The 25,762-nt window shown below is 43.9% G+C and overlaps 1 protein-coding gene across 10 annotated transcripts in view; it reads right to left on the bottom strand.

Annotated features, from left to right (window-relative positions):
* Positions 1–2,189: 2,189 nt before the first annotated feature.
* The window catches only part of LOC147463059 (magnesium/proton exchanger 1-like), a 50,257-nt gene continuing 26,684 nt past the window's right edge, over positions 2,190–25,762 (bottom strand). For 4 of the 10 annotated variants that reach the window (XR_015184847.1, XR_015184848.1, XR_015184851.1 and 1 more), the window contains 4 exons: positions 3,135–3,308; positions 2,891–3,021; positions 2,564–2,812; positions 2,310–2,445 (listed from right to left, as the gene is read on the bottom strand). Coding sequence is in view for 1 of the 10 variants with exons in the window: in XM_086486901.1 (XP_086343027.1) it covers positions 2,398–2,445; positions 2,891–3,021; positions 3,098–3,308 (390 nt within the window). In the remaining 9 variants the exon portion in view is untranslated. Of the gene's footprint in view, positions 2,446–2,563; positions 2,813–2,890; positions 3,309–25,762 lie in introns of all 10 variants that reach the window. The other 6 variants (XR_015184849.1, XR_015184850.1, XR_015184855.1 and 3 more) reach the window with 4 other exon arrangements.

Raw genomic sequence — 25,762 nt, 5'->3', positions numbered from 1 at the left:
TCTGCAAGCCAATAGGTTGAGCATGGAAGAGATGGTGGGATATGATTCTCTTTCTATGATTCTAGTGGATGGCTCATCCTCTTGGTTTATTGAGTTAGTTTTCCATGAAATGCCAAGATGGTAGATCACCACGATGGTTTTTGGAAATGGATACACAGAATGAAGAAATTGACACTTAGAAGCTATGAATGTCAAAGACAATGGATGTGTTTTGTGACAAGGTGGATAAGCAGACACATAGTTGCAACATCATCAATGCTTATATTGATACTGATAATATTCTTGTCGAATTGGTATGTCCATAAGTTGGAACGTTTGAATTCTAACAAGGTACCATTGAAAAAAAAGTTGAGTAAAAATGAAAAAGGTGTGCCTTTAAGTAAGATCACAAAAAGAATGTAAAACTTTCATCATGACTGATTTATAGGTATTGTGTGTGATATCAAGAGAGTCAAAAGCAAAAATAAAAACCATAAAGACATTGTGTGTGATATCAAAAGAGTACAAAGACAAGAAAAAAACAATAAGAGAAATCTCATTGTTCTTTCTCTTGGAGCAACAAGAGAAATCTTATTGTTCTTACTTTTAGAGCAACAAGAGAGCATTTCAACTCATATATATCATTAAAAAAATTATATAGCTGATGAATCTTTATTTGAGAGAGATCACATCAAAAACTCATCATCATTCTAGGAAAAGCAAGTTGGCAGTTTACAACCTCTTCTCTTTGAATATCGATGGAAGCTATATGCATGCGAAAGCTGTGACAACATTAAATTCCTCAGCTATACCAAGGCTGGTAGAGTAGGATGGAAGGTTGGGGTATGATGGACAAGGAGGCGTGTGTGGACTACCAATCCTCCCTCTACCTCCATGCAAGTATTGTCTTTTGTTGGATAGATCATTGCCGAGCTTTGATATTTTTGAATTCACCAAAAAAAAAAAGGCTGATATTTTGAATTTACTTGCTAGTACCACTTCCTGTTTTTCACTTGCAATTTGGTCAATAATAGGGGGTTTATCAAGTGCTAATTCACACCCTCTTATACATAGACAAGTCACCCTCTTGCAATTTGATCTATCTAAAAAAAGGGCAATTAAAAAAGGGTTTATCAAGTGCTAATTCACCCCCTGTTATACATAGACCAATTCACATATAAGTCATGGGTCTAATGGCGAATGGACCACATAACAGCATGTAAGAACCACTTGTTGACATTCAGTGACAGTTATAATGCGAGTTATGTAGATATCCCACTCATGCTCATTTCAAAAAGTTTCCTTCCTGAAGTGATCAAGTGATCACCAAAATAAGGCAAAGGATGCAAGTGGTCAAGTGCAAGAGCCTTGAAAATTGGGAAAACAAGTGCATCATATAGGTGACCTTTTTGTGCCAAACGAGACTTGAACGCTAGCAAGCTTCACAACATACCAAACTCATACATGAAGTGCAAAAATGCTTGGCATGTTCACTTGGAGAGTTTTGAGAATGATGTGAAACAGACGTAATAGATGCTGAGTTCAACTTGTAGTTTCTTCACACAAACTATTACAAGCAAAGAATTTTTATTATGTCAACCTTCAACACTTTGGATCAATTGACATAGAGAAAATCAAACTTTATCATTCAGATCCAACCACATGGAGAATATGTTATCGACTCAATTCCTTCCTATGTAAAATAAATTAAAACTGAAAAGCCATCATGGCCATCAATCATTTAAACATGGGAATAATATAATGGTATTCAAAGGTTGGACTAGAATGCAAGGTAAGGCACAAATCGCACTATTTCTGATCAGCGCTATGAAGGAAGACTATGTCAACGCTATCTAGGATTTTTGTATAATCTGAGGACAATAACTCAATCTAGCCCATAAAGTGAGTCTTGAATATTTTAAAAAGACGTTATAATAGAAATCAGCTTCATAAATAGAGAGAGAGAGAGAGAGAGAGAGAGAGAGAGAGAGAGAGAGAGAGAGAGAGACCTCTTACTATTTCTTTCCATCCACGTAGCGAGGTTCGAGAAAAGCATGCCCTTTTCACACGGGCTCAATAAACCTCCACATCAACACTCCCTTTCTCTTGAAAGGTAGGGCCAATAAACATTTAAAACTCCACCCACACATTTACTGCCTATCTTCTTTGCATTAGATCACATTATATACTCGAAGACATGACAACACAAGGAAAATAAGCCACAAGATTAGGATGAATCCACTTGATGTCCAAGCCCATTTTCGCGGCCCACCAAGTTCCCCTCCTAGGAAGCGTCGTCTTGCAATCACCACTGCTATACATAACACGAATGTTACAAAATATACAATCAGAATGAAGCCCAATTCAAGCGAGGGGATCCGTAGCTCCTCTTTAAGCACAACTCTGTTGTACACTGTATTAATCACCCATGGCACTCCTATGCCGACGAAGATGTTCACTGAGTTGCTGCACCATATCACAACCCAAATGTAAACACCCAAACCATGCACAACCCAAGCATGTATGTGTGTGTGTGTAATAACAGGCATAAGAGTGATCGGCAGCAAATGTTCAAAAGACTCACATCATGCCTGTTTAGATAAGAGTTTCAAAAGCCCCTCTTTCCAAGAAAGTGGGACACCTTGCATATCCCAAGCATTGTTCACCACTTATAATAAAGGCTCCTTCAATAAATCCCAAAATTGTACAATGTGTGTGTGCGCGCGCACGCACACCCGAGTGCGTGCACGTGCACACATGTGGGCGTGCATTTGACGCTAGAAATCCAATTTATGCACCCATCCATGTGCATGCGTTTGCAAATGGCATGTCTCTGAATTTGAAAGGGATTAGTGTTATGCACTTATTGCACAAGATGTCTGCCACAAAATGGATAGGCTCAAGCTGTTACCTGCACGTAATGTTTGCAATGGCAAGAGTCAGCCGTGGACTGCCGATAGGCTGCTATCATGCTCGCTGTAAGATCAGGCCACGATGTCCCAGTCGCTAAAACTGTTAAAGCTATCACATATTGACTAATGCCTGCCATAAAAAATTCTACCATGACACACGACTCTTTGATACCCACCAACAAAGACATAATGGCTTAAATGCAAACCTGTTACACAGCCAACCAGACCAGTTAGAAGCCTCACCACATAGCTTATGCCTGTAATGAAGATCAAAGAGCACATGAAGGTAGCCCAGCCTTGGAAAAGACTGTGAGGTGGAACAAATGCAAAAATAAATCTCCATGGGAAAGCTAACAAGCCATAGAAGAAATGTATCCCTTTTAAAGGCCTTCTATTGATGCTTTTCCATCCAGTTGCCTGCACCAAAATCTCTCTCTCTCTCTCTCTCTCTCTCTCTCTCTCTCTCTCTCTCTGACTCTTACACAGTCCGAGATCACCAGGCTCATCCGCCAGGACCTGACTCAGCTAGACACGAGGAGGACATGGATACAGCCAGCACAGGAGCTGGGCACGAAGATGGCTTTCTACAGAGAGCATCTTCTCCAGCTTACGGAGGACGGTTTTGTGACGAGGCCCAGGTAAATGGACACCCACTTGTCTCATGGGGTACGATGTGCTATTGGCCAGATACACACATCTTCACACCAGCTGCGGATCGAGACTGGGAGATACAGCGGAGTACCAGCAGAGGCCAGGACATGCCCCCTATGTGACATAGAGCCTGAGACAGAGTTGCACTACACATGCCACTGCCCCGTCTATTACGAGATACGAGGCCGCTTCCATTGCTTGTTCAGAGAGGGCTTTGGACCACTCTCCAGAGTCATGCGGTACAAGGATCAGAGATGCTTGGGTTTGTTTTTGCTCGAGTTGCGCAGACACAGAGAGAGCCTAATGAGAGGAGAGGCTAGCTAGCATCAGAGACAGATCACAGACTTCTTTAGAGCAGACACTGGACACCCGGAGGAGTTACTACCACAGCAGAGCTCGCCGCCTCACGCCAGAGGCACACCGATCAACCGGGCGACCGAGCTGGGGAGATCCAGATGCCCGCGACTACGGAGGACTACACAGCACCGACAGAGGCTGCATCAGAGGATTCGGATCACTTTGGCCCGACATGCACGACGCCCGGTCAGACTAATGACCATGGAAGAGATTGATGAGATCCGCCAGCGACCGATGCTGGATCTCTTGTGATTTTAGCTATCCCAGCTAGCTGATTAGTTCACACCTTGGAGTTTAGGATTCCATAGTAGTCATTTAGTCATTTTGTCATATTGTCATTGTCATTTTCATTTCATTTTGTTACTCGGACTTTGTATCAGATCCACCACATTGTAACTTTTAGGTCTCATAGGTCACTTTGGCCTTTTGAAGACGTTAATATAACATTTCATTTCATTTCTCTCTCTCTCTCTCTCTCTCTCTCTCTCTCTCTCTCTCTCTCTCTCTCTCTCTCTCGGCAAAAAAGTGGGGCTTGGTACACTTTTGTATTACGCAATCAAAATTACAAGCGCGAAGGCATTACATTAGTCCGCAGGCACACACATAACGGATCTGATAGTGAAAGAACCCCTGAGATATTCAATGATTACAAACCATAGGGGAAAAACTACGAGTGATGCGAAGTTACAAAAGATGGGTGATACAACAAAAGCTAAGAGCAGGGGAGTGAGGGAAGCAAGTAGCAGAAAGCTGAAGTAGAAACAGGCCACCTTGACATCGAGAGGAGGCCGAAAACTCCACCAAAGAATCTCCAATAGCCAACTCTAGATCTTCAAGGCCATATACAACTGCGCATCCCAGCAGAAGAGACATCACCACCGCAAGAAGACTCTGCACCAAAAATCTGGGGGGGAGCCTCTAGCCATCCCTGGCAATGATCAACAAACCGGGCTATGGCATTCTTCAACCTGCAAGCACAAGTAGTATATGGTGCAAATCTAAAGGCGAGGCGGTTCATATGGTGCAAATCTAAAGGCGAGGCAGGAACCGCCCAACACACCCACTAGCCCACACCCCACAAACCAATTCCAAACCTAAATCACCCATCAAACAAGAGAAAAAACAACAAAGAACAAGCAATAAACATGCTAAACAGGCTAACATACACACTTTTTTTTTGTAAATTTGTTTTGATTAATTTACAAGTAGGAAACCTCAAAACGAGGAAAAACCCACCAAAAAGATCAGATGACAGATACAAAGGGAGGAACACAAAAGTGTTCTGTGATGTGAAAGCGCTAAAAGCAAACATAGAAGAGTTGCAAGATTTTCAGGGATATGTGCCCAATATTCAAAGGTAAAATGTAAAGATTGCCTCAACGAAATATTGAAGAAGGGAAAAGGATCCGCCTCATGCCAATGGAACATGCGAAAATTGCGTTGCCGCCACAAAGACCGTAGCGACCAATCTCTGACCTGTGTGAAGAAGATCGCAAATTGTTTAAGGAAAGTCGGGAGAATGCCAAAAACCCAGAATCGTTTGTGGAAAAATGCTGAGGGAAATCGAAGTTGCATACAAGTAGAAATGTGGGCAAGGAAAGCCCTGGTGAAGCGACAATCCCACAGCAGATGTCCGACAGTCTCATCACCAACGGAGCATCTGACACAACGAGAAGAGCTGATGTGACACGCCGCAAGGAGAGTTCCAACCGGAAGAACTTCCAGCAAACAGCGCCAAAGAAACAGACGCTCCTTAAGAGGCAAGTGGGACTTCCAGATTGTAGTAAGAGCCTTTCTCCACCATCGATCAGATTTGTGTAAAGACCAAAGCGCATTATAGTGATCAGCCAGCCAAGAATCCTGCATAAGAGAAGCATAGATATTCTGGGTGGAAATTGCATCAAAAGGAGTGACCGATAAATTCCAATCCTACATACGGCATCCACTGGCGAACGTCAAAATGGGGAGGAAAACAGCCAACGTTTGCTCAAGCACGCCTGACGTGTCAAGCTACTGAAGAACGGAGCCAACCTTCAAATCCAGGCCGAGGGGCCTAAACCCTAAAAAGCAGCAATAGAAGTAGTAAAAGTTCCACCAACTTTTGGGACCCCATCCGATGGGGCCCAGAAACGCTTCGGAGTGCAAGGTTTCTCCACTGATAACAAACGGAGGCCTTTCTTATGAGTGCGCCACAAGTGAGATACAATATCAGACATAAGCAACGAGAGGCGAGAGCGAGGCCAATGCAACAACAGCAAGTAAAACGGAACATATGCCATCATGATACTTTGGACAGTACGAAGTCGAACATGTAACGGCCATGTAGACAGTTTCCAATAGTGCAATTTGACATTTAACTGTTGCATGACCCAATCCACTTGTCGGGTATTAGTTACCTGCCAGCCAATAATATGCCCTAAGTGTCTCATCACCACATGCGGATTAAGAATTTCGCCAGGCCACAAAAGATGATGCCAATCACAAACACCAAGTGGCAAGAGTTTGGATTTCCGAAAGTTAACTCTAAGGCCTGATACCAGACCAAATGTATCCAATGGCTACATAATCTCTTCTACATCATCCTGGTTATTGCGGGGCATGAACAACAAATCATCAGCATAGGCCTACCCTATGAAGTCATTCCCATAGGGTAATTTCAACCCATGAAGACGACCAAGCAAAGTCAAGTGATCCAAATGCAATAACAAGGGGTGAGTGGCAATGGCATACAACAAGGCACTGAGTAGGCAACCCTGTCTGACAGAGCATCCAAGAGGCCAAGGTTCAGTCAGCTCACCATCAAGAAGGTTTGAAGACGTACTGTGAGCATACAAGAAGTACACAACATTGGCTAACTTTGGACCAAATCCAAGGGCCTACAGTGTAGCCGCATTAAGATCCCATTGTACCGTATCAAAAGCCTTTTCAATGTCTACCTGCATTACAAGAACATCCTGCTGCATATTCCATTCCAATCAATACATTAGCCAGATTATTCAAGATTCGACGACGAGGAATGAAGCCATACTGCGCCTAATGTATACCCACCATAAGAGATTCCTTTATACGGTTTACAATCATTTTGGCCAAGATTTTATTTATAACCGGCATAGGAGTAATCGGCCACCAATGTGAGAACTTCTCGCAAAGTGCTTGTTTAGGCAACAACTTCAACATACCCTCTTTCCAAGATATCGGCAAATTTTGTTTAGCCCACGCGGCATTCATCATATAGAGTAAAGGATCTTTCAGAGGCTCCTTTTGCCTCTTTCCAAGATATCGGCAAATTCTGTTTAGCCCACGCAGCATTCATCATATAGAGTAAAGGATCTTTCAGAGGCTCTCAAAAGGAGATAAAAAATTCCACAGTGAGCCCATCCCAACCCATCATCCGAGAGCAAGCAATGCTGAGTGCAATTCATTTTTCGTAAAATTCGTCTCTATGGCTAAAGCATCTCGAGGCAAGATAATTGAATGCATCGTAGATAACAAAATTTGGGGTGCATGAAGAACTTCAGCAGATGCTGAGGAAGGAGTGGCAAAAACATTCCCCAAATGGGAAAACAAGCTCACGTTTTGAGGTTGTCCAAGCACCTGCTTGGAGCATAACCCTCTTAATAGTTTGAGAAGCCCTTTAATGACGCAAGTGCTTGAAAAACTGTTTTGAGGCACACCCCTTCCCCACGCGCTCGATGGCGAGCACGAGTCTGCCATTTGTCCAATTTTCGTTTATCATTATGCTGCAGACACACCCGGGCCTGGCAAAGAGCTCTCGATTCACTACAAACGTGTGTCAACTAAGAGTTGGGAGTTGTTGATACACATGCTTGGCATCCTCAACATCACCATGTAATTGGAACATGTAATGCTTGCCATAATCCTGATGCACACTCTGTACACTCACAACAAAGCGAACCCATGCAATATGAGAATCAAGGTGCATTTGGGCGACCAAAGAGGAATAACATCATAAATCATCTCACGGAATGCTTCTGTGAAAGAGATGCATTGTTGATATGCAACAGACGTTTCCTAGAAAGAGGCTGATCATAGTGTAGTCGCTCAAAGCGCAATAGCACAACGGGAGCATGATCAGACAATAGAAAAGTATGGTCTATGCTCATTTCGCATACAAATTCAACACATTGTTGCATGTTGAGGACATACCACCGATCTATTCTTACATATGCGGAATGAGCATTATGATGAAACGTGTATCCTAAATCACTGAGATGCAAAAGGATCCACAAGTCCTGTCACGAATAGGATAATAGCAAAGTATGGTCTATGCTCATTTCGCATACAAACTCAACACATTGTTGCATGTTGAGGACATACCACCGATCTAATCTTATAGATGTAGAATGAGCATTATGATGAAACATATATCCTAAATCATTGAGATACAAAAGGATCCACAAGTCCTGTCACGAGGACGGGCACCACGTGCCAACGGAAAAGAACAAACCGAACAACATTAAGCACTTCAAATAGCAATTGAACTGAAAGAGATAGAGAGTGCACGACACACGAGACGGGGAGTGCCGAAATTCCACCCCGAGAGAGCACTGGCTATTGCTAAATTGGCTTTATCTGACATAAAAATAATTCTAAATGAATTATTGGATTTATAAGTGAAAGGATTTTCTCGCTTGGAACACCAAGGAAAAATAATTCTAAATGAATTATTGGAATTTTAAGTGAGAGGGGTTTTCTCACTGGAAACATCCAAGTACAGAGTATCCCTAGTGCGTCATTCAAAGTAATGACGGGAGCACTGAGAACGGGAATATCTATAAGACCACCAGAAACGCATACTTCTGATGTGTCACATCGGATGGGTGACAGGGAGCATCGGAAAGACGTATCCAACCATCCGGGAAGGGACATCTCTGATGCGTCATAAGATGGGTGACAGAGAGCATCATGAAGGAGATTGTAAGTTCGGTAGGAAAGGACTAGGTGATGGGTATTCCTGATGCGTCACAAGGTGGGTGACGGGTGCATCGAAAAGGGGATATTCATAGTCAAGAGGAAATTCTGAATTGTGTTGGAATTGTGCACAAGGAAAAGCGAGCATTTGAATGAAGATGGGTTCAGAGCAAACTTGAGGAAAAACAAATGCTTTCTGAGAAAGCGGGATTGCTTTTCGGGAAAGCAGATGCTTTTCCGCGAGGAAGTCTATGTCTGCATTGCAACTGTGCGTGTGATTGCATCCAGGGACGCCTGGGAAGTGCTGTGAAAGCATTGTTTTTAACTTATAAGGTTTTATTGAGTTTTTGGGCAGATTCAGACTATTTTTAAAATATTTCGACCGCCCACTTAATAAGTGAGCAGCCATTTGATAAATAAGGCAACAGATCAGCCGGCGTTTTCTCTCTCTCTTTTTATGACAGAACAGCGCACCAAAAAAAAAAAAACGGCCGCGATCTCTACACGAGCAGCTATTCGTGTGTGTGGCCAGGAGCTATAAAAGCATCATATGCCCTCACTCAGAGGGGAGGATCAATTTTTGCAAGAAGGAGATGCTGCTGTAGAGTTCACTCGCAAAGAAGAAGTTTGCCAGTGATGCCCATGACTGTCCCAAGTGTACCCGATGTCGCCAAGACCCAGTGCATGAGTTCCCTCGCGAAGAAGTGCCTACGGAGCGTGTTTCCATCGCGACAAGCTGCTGTTTTTCTCTGTTTTCATCCCATAAACGTCGTAGACGGGGCTGATTTACGAGAAGGAACCCGAGAACACACCTCTTTTGTGTGTAGGATTGGAAGAGAGGATTTTCTATGTAGAGATCTCTTCCGCGGAATTGCTTTTCGAGAACCGAGTTGCGTTTCGAGCGCCGAGACTTTGAAGGTAACGATTTTCATGTTATGATCTCTGAGTATTTGATTGCAAGTGTACTTCCTCTTCGTGAGGGAGTAGGAGCAGAGGAAGGCATGAGCCTCTGCAGGGGAAAAACGCTTTGAGGAACTAGAGCCAGATTAGCCCAAGGGTTTCGTACCCAAGTTTGGGAAGTAGATCCACGGATCGGAGAGAGGTAGTCTCTCGAGTTGTGATCCGGAAGTTGAGATTCCCAAGTAAGGACTTCGCGTGCGGGAAAGCAGAGTTGTTCTGCGGGAAGAGGACTCTGGAAACAGAGTTGGAAAAGAGAGTTGCAGGGATGTCATGCCCTGAGTTTGGAAGGTGAGATCCAAAGGCGAGAACTTTGGTTCTCAAGGATTTGGAATAAGGAACAAAAGTTCCTTGGAATAGGGTTTTGCCCTAGGAATCAGAAGCTGAGGCTTCCGAGAACCATCAAGTCTTATTCTAGAACGAACGTGGTAATATGTTCGGTTCAAGTGCTTGTATAGACTTCTCCTCAGTAATAAAGATACTATTACGGGGGGGGACCAGCCCATCTTCTGGTCCCCAGTACTGTGTCGATCTTCTCACTCTCTATCTCTTTCTCTATCTATTTCTCTCTATATCCTCTGGCTTCAGTAATAAATAATAAATCCTATTTATCCGAATGTATTTTATATTCTTATGCGTTCCCGTTTGTGACAGTGGTATCAGAGCATGGTCTCCTCTCTTTCTCTGTAAAGGAGGACGACTCTAGGAAGATACGGGAAGAAGCCATGACAAGCCAAGAGAGAAGTAAGCAGGCGGAACCTAAGTCCTGCAGGAAAAGCTCGTAGAGCTGGAAAAAAAAATTCTCTTTGCAAGAAGTAGACACAAGACTTGGGATTCTCTGAGAAGGCGACAAGAGCATGATGCTCAAGAACCTAGAGAATCGAAGGAGCGGAATGCTGAAGATCCTTCAGAACCCAAAAGATATTCATGAACATCAATCCAGAACCATAGCTAAGAAATCCCGTCATTTCGAGAAGGATATGAAGGTCTCTAGACCTAGGAACACTTCCAATCAAGTTTGATACTTTTGACGGAAGGGAAGATGCCCCGAAAGCTACCACTTTCATTCGACAGCTTGAAGTTGCCTTTGCAAACGGCAATTTCTGAAAAAGCATGGAAGGTGAGGCATGTGACCAAACACCTAAAGGGGATTGCAAGTACTTGGTGGTATGTCAAAGCTCTCCAAGGAACTTACAACAAGACTTGGATTCAATTCAAGGCTGTTTTCCTCTACACTTTGAGGAAGGCATCCAAGAAGATTGGGATCGGTTTACCCAATAGAAATACGAGCGAGTCCAAGCAAGTAGTGGTTCACTCTTGCCAAGGTAGCTCCACTCTTGACCCTCTCTGAGGAAGGAAAGATAAAGAAGTTTAACGAAGGACTTTTGCCCGCATTTTTTTTTAACGCATCCGCAAGATACTTTGTAGCGGATAGTAGAGTCAGCAGTACAAGCTGAAAGTGTACACCTCAGGGTACATAGAATCTAATCCCCACAGTGGGACGGGAACCATTGAACACAGAAACAATGAATTTTTGTTACCTGTCACAAAGTGATGACGTGGCGGACAGCAAAAACCCTAAAAAAAACCTGCAAACCCTAATTTATGCCACAAACCCTAATTTCTGGAAATCGCGGAGGTCAACCAAAAAAAAATAAAAATAAAAAATAAAAAATTTTGGGATATTTTTGAGCGACGCAAATCTCAGCTTTTGGCCAGAAAAGCATAATTGCTTTTTATTGCTCTCATTGAGAGAGAGAGAGAGAGAGAGAGAGAGAGAGAGAGAGAGAGAGAGAGAGAGAGAGAGAGAGAGAGAGAGAGAGAGAATTTGCTTTTGCTTTCAGAAACTCTCTATGAGAGAGGGAAAAGAGCTTTTGCTTTCAGGGCTTTTGATTTTGAAGCTTTTGGGGCTCTGCTTTTGGGCATCCCTTGTAACCTTTAAATAAGTGGTGAGGGCTTCCCTTCTCAGAGCATCTGGATGCAGAGTCTGAGAGTGAATCCCGACCCACTCTCTTGTACTTTGAACTGATTAATATAAAAAGAAATACCGAAAGGGGCGCCAATCTTTGGGGCCAATATCTCTAGGCACAGAACTCCGCCGGGCCAGTGCAAATCTATTGTGATCTATGAATTGTTTTGAAGTGGTTATTTGGTGCTGTCGCGATTGATTCTTGACTTGGAGTGTCCAAGTCTGTTACAGTGGTATCAGAGCACGGCCGATTTCTCTTCTACGGGAAATCCGATCCCCAATTTTTTTCCCGCGGCACCTATGGCTTTAGGCAATGATCAGTCGACTCCCTCTGCATCTGGAGATGCGGGCAGGGATCACAACGAAGATTCCGGCACGGAGTATGACCCGCCTAGGCCTACTCAGGCGGAGCAGCAGGAGATGGAGCGTCGTCAATTGATTGGCGATGCAACAAAGATGATGCTCAATTTTGCCAAGGACCCAAAGATGGCAAAATATATGAACCAGACCTCTTTGGAAGAGGTACAGACGGAGTGGTAGAGAACCACAACACCACTCCAAAAACCCGCTCTCAAGAAACCTTCTGCCTCCAAGAAATATACGGAGAAGGAACTGGAGAATGGTTGATGCACAGATTGCTCAGCTTTTCGACGTGCTAAAGAAAGACAAAAAGCACGGCAAAAAGCACAAGATAGGCACTGACTTCCCGGGATATTTGGGTCATCGGTCGACATTCGACAAGGCAAAGAAACTGAAGAAGCGTGTCAAGTTTGAAGGCTTACCCAGTTCTTTTTCTTCTTCTTCTTCTGACAGTTCTTCTAGCTCTTCAGACTTGAGCGAAGAAGACAGGAAAAGCAAAAAGCGAAGCAAGAAACAACGCTTCGGAAAGGGCAAGAAAAAGGCAAAGAAGTCCAAGTCTCGCCCAGTGAGTGACACTTCTACAGAAGAACTCGTCTACGGGCAGTTCAGACTCTGACAACGAAAACTTTTATGCGAACAAGAAGAATTTTTACAAAACCAACCAGTATGACTTTCTCGAAGATAAAAGCAAGAAAGTCTGAGAGTTTAAGGAAGGTGGCCACTCGATCAAGTTTGATACTTTTTCAGGGTACTCAAATGCTTCGAAGGCTTTGTCTTTTATACAGCAGTTTGACATCGCTTTCGCGAGAAGACGCTATTCAAAGCACTCCAAGATTCGGAGAGCTGCCTCTTACTTTAAGGGGAATGCTCGTACTTGGTGGTCCACGCTTCTTTTAAGCAAGACTGTGCCAGTTACATGGCTGAAATTCAAGAGGCTTTTTATTTCTTCTTGGTTGACTCAAGAGTTTGAGCGAGATATACGAGCTGCTTGGAACCATCTCCGGATGACCAAGAGCGATACAGTGAATTCTTACTGTGAAAGATTCTGGAGCTCTTTTCTACCCGCCTCTTCATTCAAGAAGATCTCGTTCAGAGAACAGATTGAGCGGTTTACCTTGGGTCTACCTACAGAGATCCGAGATCATTGCTTGGAACAGAAGTCAGCTTCTATTCAAGAGTTGATGAGTCATGCGAAGTGGGGCTTTGCAATTCACTCTGGCAGTCTGACCTACCCCACAGATGAGGTCACGACACAACAAACCGGACAAACTTATGGGAATGAAAGTAGAAAAAGAAAGAGCAACCCAGAGAGAAAGGATGCACGACCCAAGCTTACTCCTCACGAGAAAGCTCGCTTCATTAGAGAGGGGAAGTGCTTTGGATGCGGGGAACATGGACATATCTCCTCGAAGTGCCCTAAAAAGGCACAGAAAGAATAGAATGATAAAGACGAGGACGGGCCTGAGAGTTCGAGAGCAGCTGAGGAACATGGCAGAAAAGGCAGATAGAAAAACAGAACTGGTACCACATGGTGTGGAACCTGCACCGAATCTAATGAATGAAAGTACAAACTTTGCCGCTTTTGGGGCAAAGTGAAGGATCAAGAAGCTCTTTCGAAGGAGCCAAGGCCGACTTCTTTTCACTTGGAATTGGCGGCTCGATTTGGAAATTACGCCCGATAGACTAACGCCACAGGCGGAGGTAGTTCGACTGGCACCCGGATGGGATGTTGCCATTACATCAAGCATTGGCAAACTTCGTTTGCAATGACAGGGGTGTTCAGGGCACGCGAGTGACATTCTACTCAGGATCCCTTGGTACCACAAGAACTACGCCGTGGTTGACTACCGGGCCGAGAAAGCGACTTTGATAAATGAAGGGCTTAGAGATTGTACTTGATGAACTTCAGTTTCTTACTCATTCTTTTGGGAGAGAACTGAACGATGGATAAAGGTTGAATATGTTTTGACCTGATCAAAAGAACGCCAAGATTTTTCTCCACACTCATGCCGATTGCTTTTCAAAGGGTCTGAAGATCAAACCATTGATCTGATACCTGGAAGCACGCCACCGAATCGGCCACCTTACCGTGTGAGCCGAGTACAGAATGAAAAGATTATGAACCCAGTGAAAGACCTCTTGGAAAAGGGTCTTGTCCAGCCTAGTACTTCACCGTATTTCTCTCCAATGTTGTTGGTTTTGAAGAAAAACGGATCTTGGAGAATGTGCATCGATTATAGCACTCTCAACGAAATCACCATCAAGAACAGAATTCCGATTCCTAGGATCGATGATATACTCGACAGGTTACAGGGATCCTGGTGCTTTAGCAAGATTGACTTGAAGAGTGGATATCATAAGATCAGGATAGCGCCAGGAGATGTCTACAAGACAGCTTTTTCGGACGACTTTTTGGGTTATTTGAGTTTTTGGTGATGCCTTTTGGCTTAACCAATGCTCCTGCGACATTTAACCGGATGATGGACAGGATTTTTCGAGAGTACAGGCTAGTTGTTGGCACTTTCTTTAACGACATCATTGTTTTCTCCAAGAATGAGGGAGAACACAGAGATCATCTGCTTCAAGTCTTTCAGGCATTACGAGATCACACGTTAGTGATTAATGCAAAGAAAAGTGAATTTTTCATACCAGAGATACACTTTTTGGGACACATTATGTCAACAGCAGCAGGAGTGCAAATGGACACGGCCAAGATAGAGACTATCCGTGATTGGCCCGATTTGAGGAATGTCCATGAAATTAGAAGCTTCTTGGGACTGTGTTCATACTACAAGCGGTTCATACGAAAGTTTGCAGAGGTTGCTTTCCCTTTGCATATCTTGACACAGAAAGGAGTACCTTTCTCGTGGGACAATCCACAGAGGTGACTGCCTTTCATACCTTGAAAGAGAAATTGACTATAGGACCAGATTTGACTTTGTCGGACTTGCAGAAGTCATTTGAAGTATTTTGTGATGCTTCTGGTCATAGTCTGGGTGCGGTCTTGATGCAAGAAGGCCATGTCATAGCTTACGAGAGCCGTTTGTTCTCTAGGCCGGAGATGACAGCACAGATTTATGAGAAAGAGCTTTTGGCGGTTATCCATGCTCTTACTCAGTGGCGGCATTACCTACTCGGAGCGGATTTTACTGTCTTTACAGACCATCAGAGTTTGCGCTACTTCTTGTCACAGAAGCAGCTTTCGGAAGAGCAGATGCGGTGGGCGAACATCTTGTCACAGTTTCACTTCCAGATTGTCCATGTGTAGGGACAGAAGAATGTGGTGGCAGATGCTTTGTCTCGGAAACCGTTGGTTCTGGCTATTTCCGCGATACATCATAGGAGCTTCGAGGATATGGTCGATTAGTATGCCACAGATACAGATTTTGCAAATATTTTCACACGGATACGGGATGGGGAGACAGTAGCTGGATACTCCCTTCGGCAAGGCTACTTGATGAAAAAGACTATGTTGTGCGTTACACAACCGTTGAGGGAAAAGGTTATGACTGAATGCCACTGTCCACCTTTTACGAGTCACCGCGGCATTGCTACCACCATGAAGGGGGTAGAGAGATACCTTTTTTTGGCCGAGACTCAAAAAGGATGTGAAAGAGTTTGTGCGCAGTGGCTTAGTATGCCAGAAGGTCAATTTTGACAGACATAAGGCACAGGGATTGTTAAAGCCTTTACCCATACCCATCCGCCCCTGGAAAAGTATTGAAATGGATTTTATTTTTGATCTCCCGAGAGCACAGAATGATCACGATGATTTTCCGATTACATGGCACGTCTGAGACGATTGTCTCCGACAAGAGACCCCAGATTTATGAGTTTGTTTTGGAAGGCAATTTGGGAGAACATTGGCACGCAGTTGCAGTTCTCATCATCGTTCCACTTGCAGACTGACAGCAATTTGAGATTGCCAATTCAATGATTTTAGATTTATTGAAGTCTTGTATCTCCGATCAGAAGACTCAATGGAAAAAGAACTTACCTTTGGTGGAATTTGCCTACAATAACACGATACACTCTTCGACGGGGAAGACACCATGTGAGGTTGTTGAAAGTGCTGCGAAGGTTCCATCCTTCCTGAGTACGAAAGATTAGATATTTGAAGCGGATGAATATTCGCGAGATTTGGATACGGCTTTTGCCAAGGTTCGCGAGACTTTGCAGGAGTCTCAAGAACGACAGAAAAAGGCAGCCGATCGCCATCGTCACGACTTGAAATCGAAGGAGGATGATTGGGTGCTCTTACGTTTTGAGAAGGCACGCCTACGAAAGAAAAAGGGAAAGGAGAGGCTTTTTCCAAAGCTTAGTATGCGATACTACGGACCTTTGCAGATCACTGACAAGATAAATGATGTCTCCTTCCGATTGAAACTGCCTGATACTTGGAGGATTCACAATGCATTGCATGTGAGTCTCGAAACCTATTAAGGGTGATGTGCCTGATGATGGGGAGCCTGATGAGCAACCCAAAGTGGAAGAAAACGAGGAGACTGAACAGATTTTGGCACATAACAATACGAAGAAAGGTAAAGTCCGAAGGCGGTTCTTGGTTAAGTTCAAGAATTTTCATGCATTTGATGCGAAGTGGATGGAGGAGGAGGACCTAGCAGATACTCCTCGGATTGTGAAACTTTACCTCGATGTTTTGGTTTAGCATAGTCTACTCCAAACCGAACCCAGAATTCAGCTTGGCCGAAGATCTGGTGCAGTGGGATGCACAAGAGGGGAGTTACTCCGCTCCTTTGTCAACAGATGCCTTGATTTTGATGCTAAAGTCACTGATGTCTCTTTGATACTGAGAGCTACCAGTATTCTGTTGGATGACTTTATGAAATGGAATTCCTGATTATGATACTGATTTGTTCTTGACTTCTTGTGAGTGCAAGAACTGATAGACGGAATGACTGCAGCATTTTGGTCTACTTGATCTCGAATAGACATGGTTGCAATAGGGGTTAGTCAATTGGACATCAATGAGGTCCCCATTGGACCTAGATGTGATTGCTAGCTACATTGCCGATAAATCATGGTCTAAGATCCGAATAAATGTTGAATGTCCTGTGATGTCGTGTGATGTGACTGTCGATTTGGTACATGTGCTAGATGTCTGCTAAGACAGTCAGTGTCTGCTAAGACGGTTTATGGCTTTTGTCGGTTTTGTAGGCATAATCGCGGTCGATTACAATGCTTTCAAGAGGGGGGTATGTCACAAAGTGATGACGTGGCGGACAACAAAAACCCTAATTTTTGCTAGAAACCGTAAAAAAAACCTGCAATTCCTAATTTCTGCCACAAACCCTAATTTCCGGAAATCGCGGAGGTCAACCAAAAAAGAAACAATAAAAAAAATAAAAATTTTGAGCAACGCAAATCTTAGCCTTTGGCCAGAAAAGCATAATTGCTTTTTATTGCTCTCATTGAGAGAGAGAGAGAGAGAGAGAGAGAGAGAGAGAGAGAGAGAGAGAGAGAGAGAGAGAATTTGCTTTTGCTTTCAGAAACTCTCTATGAGAGAGGGAAAAGATCTTTTGCTTTCAGGGCTTTTGATTTTGAAGCTTTTGGGGCTCTGCTTTTGGGCATTCCTTGTAACCTTTAAATAAGTGGTGAGGGCTTCACTTCTCAGAGCATCTAGATGCAGAGTCTGAGAGTGAATCCCGACCCACTCTCTTGTACTTTGAATTGATTAATATAAAAAGAAATACCGAAAGGGGCGCCAATCTTTGGGGCCAATATCTCTAGGCACGGAACTCGGTCGGGCCAGTGCAAATCTATTGTGATCTGTGAATTGTTTTGAAGTGGTTATTCGGTGCTGTCGCGGTTGATTGTTGACTTGGGAGTGTCCAAGTCTGTTACATTACCCCTCCTCGAAGGATACGTTGCTATCCGGAGAAAGTTTGGAGTAAGGGAATTCAATCTAACTCCTGAGTTTTTGAATAGAAGACCTCAAAACTTCAAGTGAGAGGGCAAGTATGATCAAAGTTACATCTTTGAGGAAGTTACAAAGTGCGTTTTCTTTTTCGCACGAGGAATGCATAAGTCTAACCAGGATTGATCACACTTGAGTGCTTATGAGAGTAGGGTTGAGTCAGAACATTGTTTTATACGATGAACTACTTTGCTTAACCATCCGGAAGGTCCATGATTGATCTGGAATCCGGTAATTCTCGAACAGATTACCTGCTACTGCGGGTAGGAAATTATGAAGGAACCATTCTGAGCTTTCAAGCAAAGAAAAGCTTTCATGAAGCTTGAGTACTTTTTAAGCCCACACCCCCTACCCGGTAAGGGAAGATATGGTAGTGCTTTTTGCACAAGTGAAGGAATACTCTCTTTACGAGGGAAGGAACAAGCGACAACTACGGCCTGTGATCGAGGAATCTAAGGATTAAAATCCTAGTTTATTTGACGAGCGGGTTTGCTCTAAGATTGAGCCAAGGGATCGACAGGTTGAGCGTCTTCGCTCTAAGGATCTTACGAAGGGAAGGTAACTCCCAGGCTCACTGAAACTTATGTACACCTTTGGGTACGTAGATAACACACGAAGATGCAGACCTATGCTAAGGTGGGCCATCTACCAATCGAATTTTTTTCTGCTGAACGGAATGAGATGAACCAACTTCCTTTTTAGGATCTCGACGGGAGTTTGTTATACTCTCTTGAGCGCCTTTTTGCGCGCAAGGATATTCCGACACGAGAATCATGTGTTCAGTAGAAGGAATTTGAGTTTCTCTACGGAGAAGAGGTTTTCTGATGTTCGTTGATCATTGAGACACTATGTGCCTTTACCATTACAGTAGCAACTTTTGGTTGCGGTATATGTTTCTCCATGAGCAGGTCAAGTAGCATTTACACGCTGCTGGAATAAATTCGAACTATTATGTTCGTAAGAATATAGTTCGCCGTATGGAAGAACATCCCTGAGAATCAAAGAGGGTTCGCTCTATTGTGAACCGGGTTTGAACGTACGTTCAAAAAATGCTATGTCTAGAATCCTATCTGCCTGAGATTTTGCAAGGCGTCATTCATGCTCGCAAGGTGAATCATTTTTTATGATTCTGTAAGGAAGAGACTCTAATGGGCGTCAGGAAAACACTGTTGGTGGTAATAACTCGCAGGAGGAAAAGATTGGAAGGAAGAGCCGCCGTGCACAAGGAATCTTCGGATTGGAACCGTCCGCCTACGTTGAGCGACGACCCGGAACAAGAACCTTCTTTAAGGTGATCGCAAATTGTGAAAGAAAGACATCGAGCTTAATGCTCTATGACTTGGGCATTCCCTATGTGGGAGGACACAAGGTTTAATATCCTCAGGACTAATAGCGCAAGGTTATGCGTAAGGACATAGACCTAGATTGATTTCTAGAAGAATTATTCTTCTCAGAATTGAGAAGGTGGAATTGAGTTAACAGATTCTCGGATGAGGAAACTTCCAATCTGTTGGAAAGACGTGAATGATAAGTTCTTACGTGGCTCGTTAGTTTGATGAATGGTGAAGGATATCCTCGAGGTACTAGACAAACGACATGAACCGATAAGGTAAGTATTGAATTATTGAATTTTTGTTTAATTTAATTTTTAAGTTCTCTTTTGAGAAAGCACTAGCTCAACTCACCATTGAGCAAGATTTGGAATCTTTCCAGTTTTTGCCCGGCAATTCAGTTAGACCTCTACAGTTGAGGACAACTGTTTATAAGTGAGAGGGATGTTGCTAAATTGGCTTTATCTGACATAAAAATAATTCTAAATGAATTATTGGATTTATAAGTGAGAGGGTTTTCTCGCTTGGAACACCAAGGAAAAATAATTCTAAATGAATTATTGGAATTTTAAGTGAGAGGGTTTTTCTCACTGGAGACATCCGAGTACAGAGTATTCCTAGTGCGTCATTCAAAGTAATGACGGGAGCACTGAGAACGGGAATATCTGTAAGGCCACCAGGAACGGGTACTTCTGATGTGTCACATCGGATAGGTGACAGGGAGAATCGGAAAGAAGTATCCGACAATCCGGGAATGGACATCTCTGATGCGTCATAGGATGGGTGACAGAGAGCATCGTGAAGAAGATTGTACCGTAAGTTCGGTAGGAAAGGACTAGGTGATGGGTATTCCTGATGCGTCACAAGGTGGGTGACGGGTGCATCGGAAAGGGGATATTCATAGTCAAGAGGAAGTCTGTTGAAATTGTGAATAAGGAAAAGCGAGCACTTGAATGAAGATGGGTTCAGAGGAAACTTTGAGGAAAAACGAGTGCTTTCTGAGAAAGCGGGATTGCTTTTCGGGAAAGCAGATGCTTTTCCGCGAGGAAGTTTATGTCTGCATTGCAAATGTGCGTGTGATTGCATCCAGGGACGCCTGCGAAGTGTTGTGAAAGCATTGTTTTTAACTTATAAGGTTTTATTGAGTTTTTGGGCAGATTCACTATTTTTAAAATATGTCGGCCGCCCACTTAATAAGTGGGCAGCCATCTGATAAATAAGGCAACAGATCAGCCAGCGTTTTCTCTCTCTTTTTCTGACAGAACAACGCACCGAAAAAAAAAAACCGGCCGCGACCTCTACGCGAGCAGCTACTCAGAGGGGAGGATCAGTTTTTGCAAAAAGGAGATGTTGCTGCGGTATCAGGATCTTCCAAGCTGAAGGGTTTGGTCAATCAATGTACCTCTAGTATAGGTGGACTCTGAAATTTGTTGCGGTGGCTGCTCCTTTGGCTGCACAGTAGCTAGCCTGAAAAAGTATGTGATCTGTCTCTTGGACTGTCTCTCTCCGCCTGATCCCCTAAATAAACACTCTCTGTGTATGCACAGCTCTAAAAGATACAAACCAAGGCATCTCTGATCCTAGTATCTCATAACTCTAGACAATAGACAGTGAAAACGGGCCCGTATCTCGTAGTACATTGGACAATGGCATATATGATGCAGCTCTGTCTCTGGATCCATATGACATAGCTGACATGTCCTAGCCTCCGCTGATACTCCTCTGAATCTACAAGTCTCAATCTCTAGCTGGTCATCCAATAGCACATCGTATCCCATGAGATAAGGGAGTGTCCATGTAGCTAGGTCTCATCACAAACCCATCTTGAAGAAGATGCTCTCTATAGAAAGCCATCTTCGTGCCAAACTCATGTTAGTTGTATCCATGTCAATCCGGTGTCTAACTGAATCAAGTCCTATCTAATGAGTCTGGTGATCTCTATCTGCTTGAGAGACAAGGAGGGTGCATCCAATGAGTACCGAAAGGAGGGAAGTCTATCCATACTGAAACGAGGATGTCATTTGTGCATACTAGCAAGATGTATCTCCCTGTGATGCTAGTTGATAGGAGGACTCCAAGGCCAATCGGACATATCTGTCTCTAGGGAGGTCCCACATACTACGTATAAAGGAGACTAATCTAGTAAGTGCCTCTACCACCAAGGGAGGGGGGGGGGGGGGCAGCTAGCTCTGCTCAAATAATCTCATATGGTACTGAAGCTTTGGCTCTGATCATCCGAGATATCATAAAAACAAATGGCCTTTCCATACATATCAATCCCTCAGTGCTATGGGATACAGAAGACCCCCATATCTGCACTCCATAAAGCATAGATGGAGTCACCAAAGTATCAAAAAGCCAAAGCTTCGATCCTCGTTTGGGAACTTAACTTGCGAACTCATCCTCAGCTGCATACGCTCCAGTCAGTTTAGTCTCTACTGCTCTCCTCAAGGAAAATACTCGGCCACTGAATACCACCGCAAGATAAGTGTATGCATCTATATACTCCATCATCTCCTAACCCTAGGTAAAGTTGGATGCTACCCTCTTTCATGTGCTCGTTCGGAAACTGTGTCATGCCAAGGAAGAGACATGGAATGTGACTTCCTTACATGCATACTTTTCAGCTTTTCATGAGAAATCCGCATACATTCGTGCTCATCCATGAGAGAAACGTGCTCAACACACAATATGTCATGCATGCCTAGGAAAAGGAATCGCATAACGATGTTGAATAAAATACAAGAAATGATCACGAATGAAACATTCGAACAATGCGTACGTATCAATCATGCGAACACATAATACTTCCTGTGAGGGTTCCTTAGACCTAGGCTCTAGAGCCAAGATCGGTTCTTCCTGATTGGTCAAATCTTCCTATGTGGGTTCTTTGGACCTTGACTCGAGAGCCAAGATCGGTTCTTCGTGACTGATTGAATCTACAACGAGGTTAGCGTCGCCAGAGAAAGCATCAACTAACACATCATCCTTGTGAACAATCACATCATCTTCATGCAAAACATCATGCTTGTGAGAAATCACATCTTGATCATGCAAATCATCATGCCTGTGAGTGTCATTCACATCATCATGCTCATCATTATCATGCTTATCATTTTCAATCAAATCATCATCATGCTTCTCATAATCATCCAAAACATCATGCTTATAAGTTATCATCATGCAAATCATTGTCATTCAAATCCTGTGTGGCATGCTTTGGAGAAGAAGAGACTGAGAGAGTCTCCTTTTCCCGAATCTCTTGCATCTGTGCTTGAGCTTGAGAAAATAGTCGCAAGAACTCTTCCCTCCTTGCTTTGATCTCGCGATCAAATTTTGCTTGTCTTGCTTTGTTCTCTGCTTCGTCTTCTGCGTGTCTGCGTTCCATTTCTGCTTTTCTTTCTTTGCATTCACGATCAAAGTTGGCTTGTCGTTCTTTGGCTTCCAAGCGTGCTTGCTCGCTCTCACGCGCTATGGCTGCCATTCTTTCTTGGTATGTGCGCTCTATGGCTGCTATTCTTGCGGCATTTCTTGCTTCGCGTTGTAAATTCTGTTCCATAAACAACGGCTCCAACTCCTCCATTGGAGTTAGTGCAATCGGTGTCGTAGATGGGGAAGGGTCAAAAAAACCTCCTGGTGGGGAAAATTCTTCTTCGCCTCTCTCATGCTCATTACTTTCAAGCGAAGTATCCATTCCGCTTCGAGTGATGACCAGTCTGAAGTCGTGGGTTCTTGTGGGTTCTTAAGTTCACAAGGAACTTGGATTCTTGAGGGTCTTGGGTTCTTGGGTTCTTGAGGTTCTTGAGGTTTTCTTTCGCTTGCAAATCGTGTTTGAGAAAAATCTTCTCTTCACCCGAGTTCTACTCCTTTCTGCGGGCGCACCCCTTGGCGGCCTTGCGCTCACACCAAGGTTGCTTTTTCCCACCTCACGTCGATTGGCCGGCCGCTAAGTGCACGGTCCGCTCTCAATGAGTGAAAAGAGATACAAGAGGAGGCTGGACAAGCCCTTCTTTCTTGGGATTCTTGTCACTCTTCAAAAAAACATGATTAGGAATCGACACGCCCAAGTGAACTTGGGTTTGTGCGACCTCAACAAGCAAAAAAAAATTCTTGTGGTTCTTTCCTTGAGTGATACAGAACACTGCCAAAGCTCTGATACCAATGTTAGGTGCAGCGGAATGATCGTTTGCGCTTTGCTCAAGATGAGTGCTCCGAACTGTGCTCAAGGTTCCTTTTGTTCTTATGGAAGACAGAGCCTTCCGTCCTTAATGAAAAGTGCTAGGATCACAAACAAAGTGAATGGACACTGTGCGTGCAAGTGTATGAGACTGAGAGATAGAGAGAGAAGAGAATACGACACTAGAGACGTTGTAAAACCCTCCTCCGAAGGCCCCACTCTCGTCGGCGAGAGTGGTCTACTTATGATTGCACAAATTGGTACAACTGAATGCAAGTGATTGGTGCAAGTCTAGGCTATGTCGACGATGACGACGGTGATGACGAAGTCGATCTAAGGGCTGAAATTTGCAATCTTTCTACTGCTGTCCAAAAACGCTATGGGCTGAAATCTGCAAATCTTCTATCTGCTGAATTCTGACTCTATGTCGATGACGACGATGCGACGACGATGCGCTGAAAACGCAGATGCTGAAATCTGCGTTTTCCGGGCTGAAACTGTAAACCTTGCGGAAACTGACCGTGCGGCGAGGAACTGATGCGGGAAGGTGAGATCTGCGAGATTCGGGACTTGATCTGCGGGTACTGACTGCTGAAAACTGAAAACGCTGATGGTCCTTGACTTTCCGTTGCGGGGAATCTGTAAAACGCTAGGGTTGTGCTGCAAATCAAAAACGCTAGGGGCTAAAAGTGGTCCTTTTGTCGCCGGGATTCTGCAAATGCAAAAACGCTAGGCTGATCTGCTGTGGTCTTGTCGCCAGGGATCTGCAAAGGTAAAACGCTGGCTGATTTGTTGTGTCTTGTCCAAAAACGCTAGCCAAGTTGCTGTGGAGCAAAAACGCCAGAAGTCCTTGGGTTCTACTGAGAAGTTGCCTATTGAGCAAGGTCCTCCTACTACCTCTTCTACCAAATAGTGCTAGCTCTAGTTTGCTTATATACAAACTTAGCAAAATTGTCCTACCTACTTTTGTTGGAAAGTCACTTAAAAATAATAAGTGAAAAATACCAAAAATAGGAAAAATAGGCTAAATGCACTGGAAAATTCCCCTGACTGAATCTGATGGATTCTGAAGGGAATACTCATGATCATGTTGTGTGCAACCAGAGGATATGCATCTATGCTAAGTGACTGGGCATGCACGGTCTATGAGTAGACTCACAAAAGTGTCAGATCACTGCTAATCTATACTTGACTGGACTGACTGAACCCTGCTGTGGTGTAGCTTGTCCACGGACACATAGGGTTGGGATGTGTCACGTGACACCTTTCCATACATATCAATCCCTCAGTGCTATGCAATACAGAAGACCCCCATATCTGCACTCCATAAAGCATAGATGGAGTCACCAAAGTATCAAAAAGCCAAAGCTTTGATCCTCGTTTGGGAACTTAACCTGTGAACTCATCCTCAGCTGCATATGCTCCAGTCAATTTAGTCTCTACTGCTCTCCTCAAGGAAAACACTCGGCCATTGAATACCACCCCAAGATAAGTGTATGCATCTATATACTCCATCATCTCCTCACCCTAGGTAAAGTTGGATGCTACCCTCTTGACCCACCGTACTGTGGTGTTGAACACCATCTTGGTCTTGCCAAGGTTCACATACAAGCCACTATCCTCAACAAAAATGTGCAGGGCATCCATGTGACGTTGCATTCCACTAGGGAGTCAAAAATCAACACAATATCATCAGCTTATAGAAACAAAGGAATCTATGTCCCTACCAGTTGTGCTCCTCCATCACCCTCTCTCTATGTGATTTGAAACCTCATCCACATATATACCAAAGAGAGTAGGGGAGAGTGGGCAACCTTGTTTCACCCCAATAGTGGAGTGAACCGACTCAAGAGTCACATGTCCCCTTGGAAGTGCGGACCGGCCCCACTACTATCCTATATAAAGCCACGACCCCCCAAATCATCTCTATGGGCATCCCCATCTCCTATAGTCTGCGCATCAATCTAGCTCTAGGAATTGTATCGAAAGCTTTGCAAAAATCCACAAAGCTACAATAAATCCTCCTCCCATGTAATCTACCCTCCTCAATTGTCACGTGACACATACAACCCTATGTGTCCGTGGACAAGCTACAGCATGACCAGGGTTCAGTTCAGCCAAGTCAGTCTAGAATAGGAAGTGATCTGCACTTTTGTGAGTCTGTTCGCAGACCGTGCATGCCCAGTCACTTAGTGTAGA

Source organism: Adiantum capillus-veneris, chromosome 2 (genome assembly GCF_014529385.1).
Source record: "Adiantum capillus-veneris isolate H3 chromosome 2, ASM1452938v2, whole genome shotgun sequence".
In the NCBI taxonomy this organism is placed as follows: Eukaryota; Viridiplantae; Streptophyta; class Polypodiopsida; order Polypodiales; family Pteridaceae; genus Adiantum; species Adiantum capillus-veneris.
This window is presented reverse-complemented; position numbering and strand designations above follow the sequence as displayed.